General features: G+C 48.4%; 8 protein-coding genes across 8 annotated transcripts; 3 read left to right on the top strand and 5 right to left on the bottom strand.

Moving 5' to 3' along the window:
- Positions 1–203: 203 nt before the first annotated feature.
- On the top strand, positions 204–1262 carry N7455_010152 (uncharacterized protein; the record flags this gene model as incomplete). Its single annotated transcript, XM_065606380.1, has 4 exons — positions 204–256; positions 319–737; positions 806–929; positions 986–1262. 4 exons carry the CDS (start codon positions 204–206, stop codon positions 1260–1262), a joined length of 873 nt encoding a protein of 290 aa, XP_065460343.1.
- Positions 1263–2070: 808 nt separating this feature from the next.
- On the bottom strand, positions 2071–3117 carry N7455_010151 (uncharacterized protein; the record flags this gene model as incomplete). Its single annotated transcript, XM_040954124.2, has 3 exons — positions 2071–2324; positions 2446–2734; positions 2794–3117. The coding sequence occupies 3 exons, from the start codon at positions 3115–3117 to the stop codon at positions 2071–2073; spliced, it is 867 nt and encodes a 288-aa protein (XP_040815448.2).
- A 524-nt stretch (positions 3118–3641) lies between these two features.
- On the bottom strand, positions 3642–5495 carry N7455_010150 (putative Na/H antiporter; the record flags this gene model as incomplete). The annotated part of the gene is made up of 5 exons (XM_040954102.2): positions 3642–3974; positions 4049–4457; positions 4508–4590; positions 4652–5325; positions 5378–5495. 5 exons carry the CDS (start codon positions 5493–5495, stop codon positions 3642–3644), a joined length of 1617 nt encoding a protein of 538 aa, XP_040815443.2.
- Positions 5496–5993: 498 nt separating this feature from the next.
- Positions 5994–7327, bottom strand: N7455_010149 (RNA-DNA hybrid ribonuclease; the record flags this gene model as incomplete). The annotated part of the gene is made up of 3 exons (XM_065606379.1): positions 5994–6420; positions 6492–7050; positions 7126–7327. 3 exons carry the CDS (start codon positions 7325–7327, stop codon positions 5994–5996), a joined length of 1188 nt encoding a protein of 395 aa, XP_065460342.1.
- Positions 7328–7923: 596 nt separating this feature from the next.
- Positions 7924–9186, bottom strand: N7455_010148 (nitronate monooxygenase; the record flags this gene model as incomplete). Its single annotated transcript, XM_040954262.2, has 5 exons — positions 7924–8032; positions 8099–8361; positions 8413–8441; positions 8488–9018; positions 9066–9186. The coding sequence occupies 5 exons, from the start codon at positions 9184–9186 to the stop codon at positions 7924–7926; spliced, it is 1053 nt and encodes a 350-aa protein (XP_040815548.2).
- Positions 9187–9828: 642 nt separating this feature from the next.
- N7455_010147 (FMN-dependent alpha-hydroxy acid dehydrogenase) lies at positions 9829–11659 on the bottom strand. Its single transcript, XM_040954063.2, has 5 exons — positions 11550–11659; positions 11429–11487; positions 10113–11355; positions 9990–10063; positions 9829–9938 (listed from the first exon to the last, which is right to left on the bottom strand). Exons 1-5 carry the CDS (start codon positions 11575–11577, stop codon positions 9852–9854), a joined length of 1491 nt encoding a protein of 496 aa, XP_040815515.2. The 5' UTR covers positions 11578–11659; the 3' UTR covers positions 9829–9851.
- A 354-nt stretch (positions 11660–12013) lies between these two features.
- N7455_010146 (uncharacterized protein) lies at positions 12014–12949 on the top strand. Its single transcript, XM_040954232.2, has 2 exons — positions 12014–12115; positions 12209–12949. The coding sequence occupies exons 1-2, from the start codon at positions 12107–12109 to the stop codon at positions 12608–12610; spliced, it is 411 nt and encodes a 136-aa protein (XP_040815552.1). The 5' UTR covers positions 12014–12106; the 3' UTR covers positions 12611–12949.
- Positions 12950–13924: 975 nt separating this feature from the next.
- N7455_010145 (6-phosphofructo-2-kinase PFK26) lies at positions 13925–16247 on the top strand (the record flags this gene model as incomplete). The annotated part of the gene is made up of 2 exons (XM_040954023.2): positions 13925–14166; positions 14411–16247. 2 exons carry the CDS (start codon positions 13925–13927, stop codon positions 16245–16247), a joined length of 2079 nt encoding a protein of 692 aa, XP_040815535.1.
- Between the last annotated feature and the right edge of the window lie 95 nt (positions 16248–16342).

Raw genomic sequence — 16342 nt, 5'->3', positions numbered from 1 at the left:
GGTCTCTGACATAATCCTGGGCTAGGAGTCATTATCCACTATGTAAACCAGCTAATATGACATTTTATATGTGTGTAACCAGTCCTTATTCTCACATCTGCAACACAAGACATACTGCGAACTAATTGCCAAAGCCGAAAGTATACATAAATTGGACTTCAAACTATTTACTCATTTCACGCATATCTACAAGAAATACGATCATGACTCAGGAAGATGGATACGTTCTAGGTCGAGCTATTGAAGACTCAGATAGGTGAGCTGAACCCTTTTTGAAGGTCAAATCCACTTATGTACCGGAATACTAATGAGGATCAGGTTGGATGCACAACATCTTCTTTGGAAGCTCCATACAGGCTTTGAGTTACATCCTGATATCCCGGTGATGGAGAACATGAGATTGCGGAGCTTGAGACTGGAACAGCGCAAGCCTTTGCCTTTATTATATATATCTTTGAGGGTGGTACTAACTTCTCTCTCGTTCTATAGCATCTGGATATTTGACCTCGCAACACAACTTCCAACAGTTCAACTATACGGGTTTGATATTTCCGACAGTCAGTATCCATCAAAGGAACTATGGCCTCGGAATGTGACGCTGGGCCTTTTAGACTCTTTGGTTGATCCGCCTTCATCTTTATATGGTCAATATGACGTGGTGCATCTACGAATGTGGGCTAGCATTTTACGAGGAAATGACATATCGTTATTGTCCCGTCATGTCAAGCATCTATTAAGTAAGACCCGAGCTATGCTGATGCAAGTATCCATGGTCGTATATAGGCTGAGGCTGACAGATGGTAAGAACCTGGAGGTTATCTACAATGGGAGGATGCCGACTTGGTACACCAATATATAAAGGGTGCAAAAGCAGAAGAGTTTGAGCGGAATATCAATAAAATATTCAAAAAGGTCAATCTCGACTATAGGTTTGTTACTTTGTTACTCCACGATGATGATCAAGGAGTTATTAAAATATCTATAGTTGGGTCTCGAACTTACCCAGTCACTTGCAACAGAACTTCAACATCCTCAAATCGGAAATCGGTCGTTTTCAACCTGATCTAGTACAACTATGCACCAACACTTATTTGATGGCTCTCGGTGAAATCCTTCACGGTATCAAGAGATCGCTTGCTCGTGATATGCTGTTTTCTATTACCGAGCAAGAGGTAGCCCTCGATCGACTATCACACACAAAGAGCTGTATTTACAACTGGTCACCGGTGGTGATATTGGCCCAAAAAAAGATGCAAAATTAATTTTTTGACACCTTTGACTATGAAGGGATTTGAATATGTTTTTAGAATATTAATATAATTCGAGAGATGAGTGGAGTTTAGTGTCACAGATAGGTGGTTCTCGCAACATTGCCGGGTTCCCTCTGATATCGGCAATTTATAGTAAACACCGTAGTTTATTTTATCAGAGCTACCTATTCCTATTTAACTAGAAGTATTCTTCCTCAAAGGAAAAAAGGGGGGAAAAGATTAAGTACTCTCTTTTCAAAGATTCCTCTTGTGGCTACCACGACCTCTTACTTTCTGATTATACGCTAACATATTTGGTACTCAGTGCAAAGAACTATACTTTTCTTTCCAGGCACACCCTTAAATCAACATTCCCAGGGCCAAAATTGAATATCAGAGAACTTGATCATGTTTTACCTTGATCCTCCTGTTCGCTTAGATGCCCAACCATTCACTTCGCTACCAGACAAGTGGGCCGTCCCTGGAACAAGCGCTGCCGCTAGAGCAAAGGAGTGGGCAAACAACATTCTAGCGGGCAAGGCCGTCAGCAGCTTATTAGAAGGCCCATGTTTTGATTCAGCAGGGAATCTATACGTGGTGGATATTCCGTTTGGAAGAATCTTCCGCATCGCCCCGGATGGGAGTTGGTCTCTTTTTGCCTCGTACTATGGCTGGCCAAATGGCTTGAAAGTGACATCCGATGGACGAATCCTGGTGGCAGATCATCGTCAGGGGTTGGTTGAAATTACAGAAATCGGCAAGGCGGTGGGTGGTATTGGTTTCAGGCTATCGCGCCGAATGATTTTGAGGATTCAACGACCTAACCCTCAGCCCAGACGGTTGGGTCTATTTTACCGACCAGGGACAATCTGGACTGCAGGAACCCAGCGGTTATGTCTATCGGTATCATCGAATTTCCAAGATCGTCGAAAGGGTTCTTTCCAATATCCCAAGTCCCAATGGCTTTGTTCTCACTACTGACGCCACTCGCTTGTTTGTCGCCGTCACACGTACCAATGCGATATGAAGAGCACCCTTCGTGCTTGATGGTGGTGTCAGTAAAGTCGGGGTGTTCTTGAACTTGTCAGGGGGTGGTGGCCCTGGTGGCCTCGCGGTCGATGTAGAGGGAGGTTTGATTGTTGCCCAGCCAGGGTTAGGGGTCTTACGATTCGACGCAACAGGTGTCTTGACACACTTTGTTCAGCTTCCACCTGGTTCTTCGCCTTCCAACACCAGAAGCGCGCATCGTTGGTGTCCACGGCATAAGGGAGAACAAGCATCGGTCGGCCCGAAACGTCGGCGAAATAGGGACGATCGTCGTGGGTGGTGGCCGAATCGTAGAGCAGGCCCTCCTCCGCCATGAGCCGACTGACTGTTGTCGGTAATGGGTGGTCTAGGGAAAGCACCCAGGATTTTCTTCCCTGTGAGTTCGAAGGTCTGGTCAATGGAGCGAAGGTCGCTTCTCTCCATTTCTTCCGTGAGACCTAGGCGGCTAATGGACCTGGTTCCATGCGAGACAAGGTCACAGTCCTCCGTCTTCAACCGCTCGGCCTTCGGACGATAGAAAGACACTGTACGGGACGTTGAATTCCTTGAAGATTCGTAGGAGCCGCCAGATGCCAACGCGTGTCCCGTACTCATACTCGCCCTCTTGCATAAGGTCTCGCTCATTCTCGGGCCGCGCGCTTCTCACCCATGTTCGAGAGTCTCGTGTGCTGTCGCCTTGGAGTGGGTTCCTCTCCGTCCCTTCCTCATAGTGAATGGCAAAATTGATGGCAACCCTCTTGCCTCCTGGCCAAGTAAACCTCGGATAATTCTCTCCATATCCGACAAAGTCGCGTGGGCGAGTTGTATTGACAGTTGCCATGATTGATAGACTTGTTGCGTGCACGAAAACGAAGCTCCCATTGCTTTATATGGACAATTTAGGAATGTCTCTTATGCTCACAAGGTGTATTCCTTGGTCTAAATCCTATCGGCGAATCAAACATACCACCTATCCATGGATGTACGTATATGGAGGTAGTTATTATCACAGACCGATAGGCAATCTTCATCGATAATTCCGAATACTAACAATCACCTAGCATCCCCATATTCCCCATCTAACCCTCCAATTATCTACATGTTTAAATGACGCCTAGACCGAATCCACTTTAATATCCCCAACATCAGCATTGGTCTCTTTCGGTGGATAATCTGAAGTGTGTCTGTACGAAGACAACAAAAGAGTAGAGAAAAAAAAGTTGCTGTCTAATATGCTGAGCAATCAAAGCAGGAGGATATGACGACCCACGCAACACTTCACTCTGCTAATCAAGCAATTGGATGAATCCAATCAAAGCAAAGCACAGCCACCTGGATCGATCACATCCCCAGGTGCAACTAGGACTAGGGCTTATTATCCCCGCTTCTAGTCTGATGAACAACCAGGTGAACGGGTCTCTCCGGCTCATCGACCTGACCCACGCCGGGTTGGTGGGACGGCGAACGAGGACGGATCACCGAACGACCTATGCCAATACCCCGGAAACCACGCTTGCGGCTGCGGTAACTCGCATCCTCCCCCGTTGTGAGAGGTGTTGCCGTGCTGTGCGTGTGGCTGATATTTGAGATGGGAACCGGCTCGCGCTCCTCGTATGTGCCGGTGCTGATGACACTGGAGATGGTTGCCGGGAGGTGATAGCCGGCTTTTCCAAGCGGGACTGAGAGGCCATGCACAACCTAGGTTTGGTCAGGAGATGAATAAGATATGAAGACGCGGGGCGGGGATTTGGTTATTTGGGAAGAAGACTTACAATACTGCAGATTACTAGAAACCAAACCACAACCCGGATGGTCTCCATGACTTGCTTTACGTCCTCTGGAACTTCGCCGTTGACTTGGATCTTGCGCAGGAATTCAAGGCTGACTGATAGGTAGAAGATGGCGCCTACTCCGATAGGACCGAAGAAGCCGACGAAAGCAGCCTGGGAGACGAGCTCTATTTGCGGGATCCATTTATGCATGGCAAAGACGATCGGGAGGCGGCGGACTATGAGGATCAGTATTCCCAAGAAGATGAGCCGATGGATTGGAATCACGCTGTTGTCCAGGAAGGATGACCATGGGCAGACCGCTCCAAACCACATGAAGACAGACAGGTTGAGAAGCATGTCGATTGTCGGTTGGAGGGAATCGTCCATGGTTTCAAGGCGGAACCAGTCACTGTCTCTGTTAGCATTCGTGATATCATAGCTCGCATCGTGGTGGCCTACTCTTGCGTGAATACGTTTCCGGCAATGAAACAGGCAAGAAGATCATCTGTCCCAATCAAACCACAGGTTCCCACAATGAACAGCTATTTAAGAGATCAGCAAAGAACTTTCTTCCTTTTTTTTTCAGATTTGAAGTAAACTCACTGCAAGAGCAATGGCAAACACCAAGAAGCTCTCCCGGTCAACATAGCGCTTCTCCTCTGCCCAGTGTAGCAACTTCCTCGCAATCCAACCAACCAGAGTTCCATAGGCTATACTCAACAGAATGGTGTATGCCCAGGTCTCATAGAACCATAGCGCCATCGCCTTCCCCGCACCACCGCTATAGCTCTCGCTTCCCATCCCAGTATACTGGAGGAGATAAACCGCAAAGAAAAGGAACGGGTAGCCAAGGCCATCATTAGCGCCAGATTCAGCGATAATGATCCTCTGCAGCTCACGGGGAACATGTTTATCGGCAAACTTGCCTTTAACAATAGAGTTGGACAGAACGGGGTCGGTTGGGGTCACGCATGCGCCGATGATCAGGGCATGGAGGAACTTGAAGTTCGGCACCATGGCCCAGATCACTAGGCTACTACACATCCACATGGCAGCCATGCCTGGTCCAAGAAGCAGCCCTAGGCTCCGCCATTCGATCTGCAGATACCGCTTTGGGAGTTGGACTCCGGCTAGGACTAGCTGCACGCCTAACACTAAGCGGGTAAAATGCAAAGTGATTTCTTCGAGGTTCTCCTCAGAGTGGAGTGCATAGTCTTCCGGTCTGATGAAATTAGCCGCATGGGGAGAGAATAACACTCCGGCTAGTAGGGAGATTACTATTTCCTGTTAGTGAATGTGGTGATACCACCCGGATGACTCAACACTTACATGCTTCGGATAGGTAGAACTTCTCCTTGCAAAGGTAGGATACTAGTCCGAAGAGGGAAATGAACCCTCCGAGCGTCGCGCAGACGATGTTGAAGTTGATCAAAGCAAGTGTCGGCATTTCGCTCTGCACTATAACCGGCTTGAAATGTTCTGGGTTGTATTTGAGGGCAATGAAGGCCCAGATGTGTCAACTAAAGAAATAGTTTGGGTTCAAAGGAGTCAGATCAGTGAGATCTAGAGACTTAGATAGATAATGTCTGTATGTCAAGGTTGAACGAGCACAAGCAAGTGTTATTGAATCATAGTATGAATTTCCTGTGCAATTGTTGGCAAGATCATCTGGATGTATTGAGATGGCTTCAAATCAAACAATGGTAGCATTCGTATGCGGGCTATGGAGGTGAATATGCGAAGATGAGAAGAAGAGAAGAGAAGAGAAGAAGAGAAGATCTCCGTTGTGGGAAACATCTCAGGTCTTGGCATCTGACACACTTTGTACATAAACTACGCCGTCCATAACTAGTTACTTATTGACTATGTAGAGATATTATGTGCATTACTATTCCATTATTCCATATTAGATGCAAGATGCTCTCTTTATGTTGCAATTGAATGCCTAAAAATCTTCAAACAATTCATCAGGCACCTCCTGGGCCACATGCAGTGCCTCTGCCTTAGCAGATACCCCCCTTTGGGCTCCATTGACGGCTAATTTATCGGCCTCTTCATTGCCCGGGTCTTTATTATGACCTTTAACCCATTCAAACAAGGTCTTCACCTTGAGGTCATTTCGTTCCTCGATTTTGATCAGAATCGATTCAACCAGATCCTTGTTCTCAACCGGCTTCTTGTCCCGAGTCATCCAGTTGTTGCGACGCCAGTTGACAAACCATACCGTGACACAGTCAATCGAATATCGGCTATCGGTGATTATGGTTACATCTCGGTGCCGAGGGGCAATATCAATCGCCCGAAGGATTGCAGTCAATTCAGCGCGCTGGTTCGTTTGACGACTGCCTTTGAGTGGCTCCGATACGTTTCTGCTGGGATAAGTGATGGAAGTTAGAAGGTGTGGTAAAAGAATATATATTGCCCAATGGGCGAATGTACGAACCTTGAGTCGCCAGGGCCGAAGTATACCCCTACCCCGGCCGATGCCAATGGGGTGCCATTCCTTAATGAACTCCCATCGGTGTATATCCGGAGCATCCCTGGGATACCTGTTGATTGTGTTTTTGTCGCTGCCATCTGGGGGGCTGTTTTGTACACCACCTTGCCAGTGGCTGGGTCTAAAAGGACGTTGGGATCAAACCCATCTTCAGCCCCTGCTGGCAATGGGCCGTCGCCTGGCGCAAACTCGACCCCTTCTGCGTCTTTTGGTTTTTCGGTCGTTATCCCATGAGGCCCAGATGCCACGCCGAACCCGGCTGGGGGCTGGGCCTGTCCTTCCCGTACAAACTCCTCTGCCTCTTCCCGAGTGGAGAATTTGCGATATCGAGGTCGCGGAAACCCACGGATCTGCTCCTGTGCCGTCGTCCAATCTGTGTATACTCCAGTAACCCGGCCCCTTTGGATTCCATAGAATCGTGTGTTCTCCGAGCTCTGCGATTCGGCTGGGAGCTTGGTACCGTTCAGAAACGCGTTGGCTGCTTCTTGCGATGGAAACGATTGGACTAAAGAGCTTATGTGTTAGTGTCTGGTCGAGTTGGCACACCTATTGGAAGAACCACTGCGAAGAGTGCACTCACAAATTGCTCCCTTGAATCCCGTTATTTGGGCCAGACAGTCATTCCACCCATAGTAGATACCTGGTTTGTGACCCGCCTTGACAGCATAATATTTGGCTGGGGCATTTCTCTTGCGCTTTGTGCCTGCGGTCGGCGAGGGAGAGGGTTTTGAGCTTGGCGAAGCTTTGGGGACAGGGCTCGGTGAGGGTGTAGTCTTATTCATCGCGGCGGATTGATCGTCGCAGGGGGTCGATTCGATGGTTTTGAGGGTGGTGAGAGTATGAAATGGGCTCTTGTAAGTCCCAGTTGTTAAAAATTCACGATTCGACGTTGTATTCGCGGCTCGGCGGATGGGAATAAATCGAGGAATAAATCGCGGGCAGCTCTGAAGGGAACACCAAGGTCCCAACTTCAAGGCTGACCAAACACGGCCGTGAATCTTGATTTGCCTGAAAGATGTGTAATTGCGAGGGAGAGAACTGAGAGGTAGAGACGGTCACTTTGAAGGTCGAGGAATTGAGAATTGAGAATAAAGAGGGGGGAAGGGGGGGGGAGGGGGATATTCAATTCGGCCTGTTGCCAACGCTTGTCAATCTTGATCTGACACCAATTTCTAATTTTGATATTCTTGCTTGTGTTTAGTTTGCTAGTTGGTTGTGTTGGGATAGCCTAGTTTTCACAATGTATGTTTGTGTTGCTCTGATGTTTATATATATATATTTCGGATCAGTATGTATTGCTGATATAGAGCTAACATCTTGATTTTATACCAAAAACAAGAAGACAAAGTACCAGATACCAGATACCAGATATATAGAGCTAAAATCCCGTATTCAACCGCCCCAATATCACTTTCACCTCTTGCTGGGTAGACTGCACGACATGCTCAACAGAGACCACGCCATTGATACCTCCAATACTCGCTCCCCTATCAAAGCCATTAATATAAAAAACCCAAGAGATACATACAGTATAGAAGAGTCGGGATACTTACGCCCATACCGTCCTCCGTTGATGTTCGCCAGCCTCTTTAGCCGCATCGTATCGACGGATGATTTCCTCGTCACTAACCCCGTTTTGAGAATCCTCGTAACTAACACCGATGATAGCTCTGCCATCATACTGCCTTGGAAAGAGATCCGTCGATTGGAACACATCATGTCGGATGGACTTGACAGTCGAGGCTCCCCCGTCACTCCCTGATACAATGGTCTGTTTAATCGCAGACGGCGCAGAGCACTCCGAGGTTGCAACGAACTGGCATTTGATTAGCAAGGATCCATGTCGACGAGAGGAAACAAGACAAACCCGTGTGCCCATAACAATCCCATCGGCACCTGTCTATGTCAATCAGCTGCAACAATGAAGTGCGGAACAACCCACCTAAGCCGAGAGCAGCAACGCAGCCCCTCCCATCCACAATGCCACCAGCGGCCAGGATAGCAGTGGTTGTATCTTGAACCTTTGATAGAAGATCCCGCACCTCAGGCAACAGGGCTATTAAACTCGTACCCTGGGCCCATTGATGTCCCCCTGCATCGGTTCCTTGAACCACCAGAACATCCACTCCCTGCTTAAGTGCTTCTTGTGCAGCCTTGATAGTTCCTACCTGGACAAATAGCTTGACATCCCAGTCAGAAATCTCCTGGGCCTTCTGAATGGCTTTTATGATCGGAAGATGATCGGCGTCAGCCTGAGGGAAGGATAGCCAGACTGCTCCTACTCGATGCTTCTGGAGAATGGGAATGGCATTGTCAATGAGCCCATCTGGCTGGAAAGTAATGAAACCGACACCAAGCGGCAATGGCGAACCATCGGTCAAACCAAGGATAGAGCGGGCATTCGCCAACTGAGTATCCAGGCCCAGGAGCTGGGTTGATTCAGATCGAAAATCAAAGCCTCCGCCAATAAACCCTGTAGATGGTCAATCTAATGTCTGGAACCAGGCTGGTTTGTTATACCGAATCCTCCGGCCTTTGTGACGGCAGTTGCTAGGCCGGCGTCGGCAAATCCAAACATTGGTGCATTAGCAATGAATGGAGCAGTTGTGTGAGGAAACCATTGTAGGATGTTTGCAGCCATTGTAAGATCGAGGAGGTAGGAAGGGAAATGTAAGATGCGGGGAATATATGGCGATGTAGGTACAGCCCTGGAGGGCCAGGTACCTATGTACATATGTAGGTAGTGAGTTAATATTATTAATCGTACATTTTAGTACATTTTACTACCTAGGTAATGTTAGTCTGGTTCGAAATAAATGCATAACTATCTTAAAAGATATAATCTTTAGATTATAAGACAGTTTAATCAAACACCTCGATCAAAATCTAATGTGAAATAATAGGACCCGTTCAGTCTTGTCCATAGTGACTTAAGATGCCTCATCTTACATCAATCAGTTTCCTGGTCTAGCGGTTATGATTTTCCGTTAACAATTGCTTCAAGCAAGTGTTCCGGAAAGGTTCTGGGTTCGATTCCCAGGGAAACTAATTTTTTGTCTTTTCTTCTTCCGAAGAAGAGTTTTTTTTTTGGTTGTGTGGATTGGGGGTGGAGATGGGTTAGGGTGGCGCCGATATAGTGGGCCAACAGCCAACGGGGATATATATATATTTTTTTTTGGAAAGAGAAAAACATCATTGGATATTGCAAATGTTGAATGGGGACGTAAAGTAGGATAAGACTCCAGGTAGTCAAATTATATTCGAGATAGACACATTTACATTTGGAGTATATAACTTCGGCGGCTCCTACAGTCTCGCACGGAATGCGCGCCGTAAGGGTTCGAGGGCAGTAGGACCATCATAGATCTGCTGCTCAGTAACGCGAGTGTTGATCTAATAACAGAGTTAGCAGGTAAAAAGACGAAGTGATGAGAGGACACTGACATGTTGGGGCCCTAATTGATCAATCCGCTCCACTCCAAGCAGTCGCATACATGTCTTGATTTCATCGTTCAGAACTACCACAGAGTTAGAAATGAAAACGGAACAGATACCTAGCCAACTTACTTTGCAATGTTCGGCGAACACCGTCGACTCCACCCGCCGCTAAACCCCACAGAGCCGGGCGTCCAAGGCCAACCGCCTTCGCACCTAGGCAGAGAGCCTTGACGGCATCTGTGCCGCGACGAATACCTCCATCCACATACACCTCGATTTTGTCGAAGACCTCGGGGCAGTATTTCCGAATCTCCAAGAGAGTATGAACTGCCGGAGGGGCAGTGTCCATGGCGCGTCCTCCGTGATTGGAGAGAATGATACCTTTAACTTGAGGTGCATGGAGTGAGGCAAGGTATGCATCTTCGTGAGTCTGCAGACCCTTCAAAACAATAGGCAGATCCGTCTGAGTGGCAAGCCAAGCCAAAGTATCCGTCCATGTCAAGGAAGGATCGGTGCCTGCAAACAATTGCTGGCCGACACCTCCAGATCCTTGGGTGGGGTTGGGGGTATCATCTGACGAGCGCTCAGCGGCTTTCACGCCGCTGGGCACGGCAGCGGTCCGTCCAGTCATGCCGGTTCGCTCATCATCCTCGCGTTTTCCTGGAACCGGGGCGTCGAGGGTAAGAACAATGAACTTGATTGCCTTGAGCTTCTGGATGCGTGCAAGCATCGTCTCACTCTTTTTGCGGTCAATCTGAACATAAAGCTGCCAGCCAAAGATTTGGTCCGGAGCAGCGTCTTTGACGATCTGCTCTGGTGTCATGGAAGCGTTATTAGAGATGATTTGCATGGCTCCAAAGCTACGACACGCTTCTGCGATGCCGGCCTCACCGGATGGGTGACCTAGACGGGCCATGGCCGCGGGAGACACATAAATAGGCGTTTTCAGCTTATGGTCTAGGACCGTTGTGTCCAGCTCACACTTTGTGCAATCCACAAAGACTCTAGGTCGCAAGAGGATGGACCGGTACACCTCATTATTGAACTTTTTGCTGATTTGGTCGTCGGATGCGGAGTAATAGTACGCCCAAGCCTTCTTGCTCACTTGCTTAGTAGCCACCTCCTCAATCTCGTCCAAGTTGAGAATATTCTCCATAGGCGGTGGACCCTCAATCTCTTCTTGAGGTTCAGAGGATGTCTGCTCCTTTGGTAATGTGCTGGCATCAATTGTTCCCAAGCATGCCTCGGGCTTAAGCTCCTCCTCTAATATACCTGGCGGATGAATAGGATCATACTCCTCGGTGGCATCCTGGCCCGCAAGTTTCAAAATGATCTTTGCACCGCCGGGGTGGCTGCCCAGGAAATCGGTGACCTAGATAAGAGTCAGACGTGGCCGGGGAATGTACAAAAGACACAATGAGGATCTTTATAGGATGAAACCGTACATCGTAGACCTTGCCGTATAGCACCACCCAACAACTCTCAGGAGTGTTGTGCTTTGCGACTGTTTCTTCAGTTAGTCGAAATATCCCGCGTGGGGGTCACACGAATGCGGAGAATCAATACCTTCTGTCGCATCGAATACTTTGGCCATTCTCAATCACGGCACAGGGGTGAGTTGAGTGATGTTGGCTATGGAGATGAGACGGAGTATATTCTAGAGAGAGAGAAAAGAAGGAAAAGGTAAGAGAAGTAAATTGGAGAAGCCATATGGTCGGAGAACCCTGGAGAGTGTGGGGAACGTCGGTAGCCGCTTTTTCCTTGTTGGGGGCCTTTTCGATTGCCGACCGAGTAGGAATTGGAATTGACTTGATGTTATTGGTGGAAAATATTTTGGTGAATATTTAGGTATGTAAATTAGAGAGTACATCATATACATAGAAATATAACTAGTTAACTAGTAGTAGTAATAGCAGTAATAGTAGTAATAGTAGTATAGTTACTATATGTTGTATACAATTCCAAAGTGAGTCCACGTGAGGGGCCAAAGGTCTCACCCGCCTCTCCTCTCTCTCACCTCTGCGGAACCCAACTTCCATGAAATTGCCAAACAAGTCCGGATATCAATCTACTTCCAATACCTTCACTCTAGGTTCTCTGTGATTTGATTTGGAGACTTCATCATGTTTGAGGTGTGTTTACTTAGAATTTCCCATCTAACCTGGGCTACCCCCATATTCTTCATCTCTCCTGTCCTACCTCACTATGTAGTCTGACTGTCTCAGCGTCGCGCAGGGGATCGTTATCGCCTTCGAATGCACCGAGCCCGCTCGGCAGTGCTGACCTCAGATGAAATGGTCGAGGTGCGCGCGGCCCAACGCACCTTTGAGGGGGCTTATGTCCGAACCGCTCTTTCTCAATTCTCCTTCGCTCTTGTTGTACTCAAGATTTTCACCGCCGAGTTCTACAGTATCGGGGCTCTGTTCGCGATATACGGTACGGGGGTTCTCATCATCGGACTGTTCCGCCGCTCGCAGGGAAACAGACAGTTCTTCTCGGAAGTAGGGGAGGATGGGATCCATCGGCACAAATTCCGTACCAGTGGAAATGCGGTCTTGGTCTTGACAGCACTGAGTATTGCGGCGTACGCATGCTTGATTGGCTTGACCTTGAACTTGAGCAACTGATAAGGAACATTCTGTGTGGATGGTTGCACACCGATCCACACACCGTATATCCAATATCCCTGGAGGCTATTTTCTAGGCATGCTATCTGTGATACCCCCGATACCCCCCTGCGTTACCGCCAAGTGCCAAGGATTCCGCACCTGACCACGGAATATGAGTGACCCATTTTCGGGGCTTACGGCAGCGGAGATCAGCGTGCAGCAACGGACGCCTACAGTTGGCCGGAGATCAATCTGTTGTGTCGACCGAAAGTCGCCAAGAAAGCCGAGTATGGATCAGCCCGCGCGGTGAGACTCCGGTCACACAAGGTGTCCCCAATAACTATGTTTGATTTCATTGCTGAGTTCGATTCCAAATACGGAGTATTATGTGTGCTTTTGTACTTTTGTTGAGTCGGCCATATCTGGAATCAACCAGGGGTGCACTGCCAACCCCTTACCAAGACGGGAAACCCAACGGCTCTGAGCATTTCGGTGGATTATGAGGATATCACAGGGCTGCACAGGGGTGAGATTGAGTAAGGTTCGATGCTCCACTGTGTTTTCTCTCACCTGTACTCCATACAGGAGTACGGAGTATGCTTTTAGCCAAGCATTCTCTATTGGAGATAGGACCGATACATCTTGCATGATTTTGTGAAATCTATTCAATATGATGTCTATAAGATATAAGAGCTGTTTAATCCTGGATTAGGCCTGAATATCTTGCATCTCCACATCATAATTCAATCCCATTTCTCTTTCCCCTCTGTATACTTTGTACACTTCCTTTTGACATCATATATGGACGATCTTTAAGCCATCGATCCACCCTATGAACTAAGTCTAACCTACTGCGTGATTTCATCATTTCAAAGGCATCTCTGAGTTAAGATCTTCTCCTTTTGACGTACTTGGCGCTACCCTATCCTTGAGTGATAATATTGTACCCCCACACATGCACTTGACAAAAAAAGGCACAAATATTTTTTGAAAAAAAAAGAACCCCAGGTCAGAAAAAAAAACAGCCCCCAACCACTTTGATTCTTTTATCCCTTGAATAAATATTTCAAAGCTCCTTGAATATCCCAAGTGGTCAATATCAAGACCCGGTGTTCCCGTTGGTTGACTCATCCAAACCTCAGTGGGCACACTTTCTTTTCTCTCCCCTCACCAACTTTTTTTTTTGTCTGGCCCAGGTGTGACACAAGTCCTTATCAACTCGAAGACTCTGTGAGAAAAGCTCTGAGAGCAACCATACCCTTCTTAATAAAACATACACACAAAACGTCCCCCTGGGGGATGGCGCAACATTCTAGCATCGCCCGGTCGGCCATGACGTCGGCCATTTCGCCTGAGACGGGGGATCAGAGGAATAATATTAAACCCAACGGCACATCAAATGGCTCGGGATCGGGGAAAGAAGGAGCTCTTATGCCTCCGAAAACTGTCGTCAACCGAGCGCTAGGTAATGACCTGCATTCCGATTCCCACAAATCGTCACTGCCGCCCAAGGGCGGAGTCGGAGCGGCTTTGACTGACACTCCGGTTTCTACCGCACCTCCGTCTCCACAGATGTGAGTATTGTTTCTCTTTTTTATATATATATATATATATATATATTTACTTTACTATGTTTGAGCCTATCAGAACTCTTGAAGATTTGATCGGCTCATCCCGGGATCCCAGTTCCGGGGTTCTTTGCAGCCTTATTCTGAGCTAATCTACTTTACCCCGGACTCCAACCCATTGTTTTACGTTTACTGTCTTGGGACTTGCATGGATGTGCTTGGCGAACTGTGACTAATATGATCCTTGCAGATCGGGCCTTTATCACCCTCCTGGGACCCCCAGTCGAGTGCGTGCAACTACCCTCGATATCCCCGGATTGACCAAGTCCAAGGTGTCTCCAGATGGCCGCATTGCCCAGCGGGATGTTGGTGCAAAGCTTGTCATTGTCATGGTCGGCCTTCCGGCCCGAGGCAAAAGTTACATTACGAAGAAGCTGGCCCGCTACTTAAACTGGCTCCAACATGACACTGAAATATTCAACGTTGGACAGCGTCGCCGTGTGGCCGCCGGAAAGTCCCCCTCACCCGCCCCACTTGATCGTGGTCAGGATCGGAAACCAAGTGCTTTCCACAGAGATCTCGTTGACTCGGTGCGCCGGTTGAGTGTCAGTGTTGGCACCACTTTGAACCCATCAGACGCCTCCCCGCCAGAGAACGAGGCACCGCTTCCCCCTCCAGTGGTGCCAACCAAGATTCTCGTGAACGGCGAAGAGCCCGAACAGGGTTCTCCAAACGGTAGTACTGTTGTGCCGTCGATCGACGCAGGCCCTGCACAATCTCATGAAAATGAAGAAGCTATCCATGAAGCTTCCCCTGAACCAATGGAACAGACCGCCAACTTCTTTGACCCCCAGAATCAGCGTGCCGTCAAGATGAGAGAGCAGGTCGCACTGGATACTCTTGATGAATTGCTTGACTATATTTTGGAGGAAGGTGGTAGTATTGGTATTCTCGATGCGACCAATAGCACCATGGAACGCCGCAAAGCAATTGTTGACCATATTCGCAATCGCGCTGGTCCAGAGCTCAATATCCTGTTCCTTGAAAGCAGCTGCGTGGATCAGGATTTGCTTGAGGCTAACATGCGCCTGAAACTTTCTGGCCCCGACTACAAAGGCCAGGACCCAACCGAGGCACTTGAAGATTTCAAGAAGCGTGTCGCCCTCTACGAAAAGTCCTACGTGCCTCTCGGCGAATACGAGGAGAAGCATCGTATGGCTTTCATCCAGATGATCGATGTCGGTCGTAAAGTCGTCGCTCACCAGACCCATGGTTTCCTTGCTTCCCAAGTCGTCTACTACCTACTCAATTTCAACCTCTCTCCACGCCAAATTTGGATCACACGGCACGGCGAAAGTCTGGACGATGCCGCAGGTCGCATCGGCGGTGACTCTGATCTCAGCGAAAACGGGAGAAGGTATGCCAAGGCGTTGGCTCGCTTCGTGGATCACCAACGGCAGCAGTGGGAGGCATATCAGCGTCAGAAAGACCTTCTCAAGCACTTCCCGCCTCGAGCTGGTGACATCACACCTCCCAACCCATCTTATCTTCCTCAGGAAGGGCCACGCAACTTCTGTGTCTGGTCCTCCATGATGCAACGCTCCGTCCAAACCGCCGAATACTTCAATGAAGATGACTACGATGTGAAGCAGATGAGGATGTTGGACGAAATCCATTCCGGCAAGATGGAAGGCATGACATACAAGGAGATCCAAGAGCAGTACCCCGAGGAGTACGCCCACCGCAAGAGAGATAAGCTCTTCTACCGATACCCTGGACCAGGCGGAGAAAGCTACCTCGACATTATCAATCGATCGCGCACCGTCATTGTTGAGATAGAGCGTACTACAGACCATGTGCTCCTGGTCGGACATAGATCCGTTGCTCGTGTGCTCCTGGCCTACTTCCGTGGTCTGAAGCGTGATGAGGTTGCTGACCTCGATGTCCCGCTGGGCGTTCTGTACATGCTTGAGCCCAAGCCATATGGAGTAGAGTTCAAGGCATACCGCTATAACCCTGAGACCGACTGGTTCGATTATCTTCCCGATTACGAACTGCATCAGGTCAAAGCACAGACGACCCACTGAATGCCCCCGGAATTTGAACATGGAGTTTCAACATTCCATGACTTGCTACGATCTATCATGACTTCTTTTGCGGGATGACTTGACTTTTGCCGGTT

This window comes from Penicillium solitum (genome assembly GCF_028829755.1).
Source record: "Penicillium solitum strain IBT 25940 chromosome Unknown utg000008l_segment0_segment0, whole genome shotgun sequence".
NCBI lineage: Eukaryota > Fungi > Ascomycota > Eurotiomycetes > Eurotiales > Aspergillaceae > Penicillium > Penicillium solitum.
The sequence above is the reverse complement of the archived record's forward strand: the minus strand, read 5'-3'. Positions and strand labels throughout refer to the sequence as shown.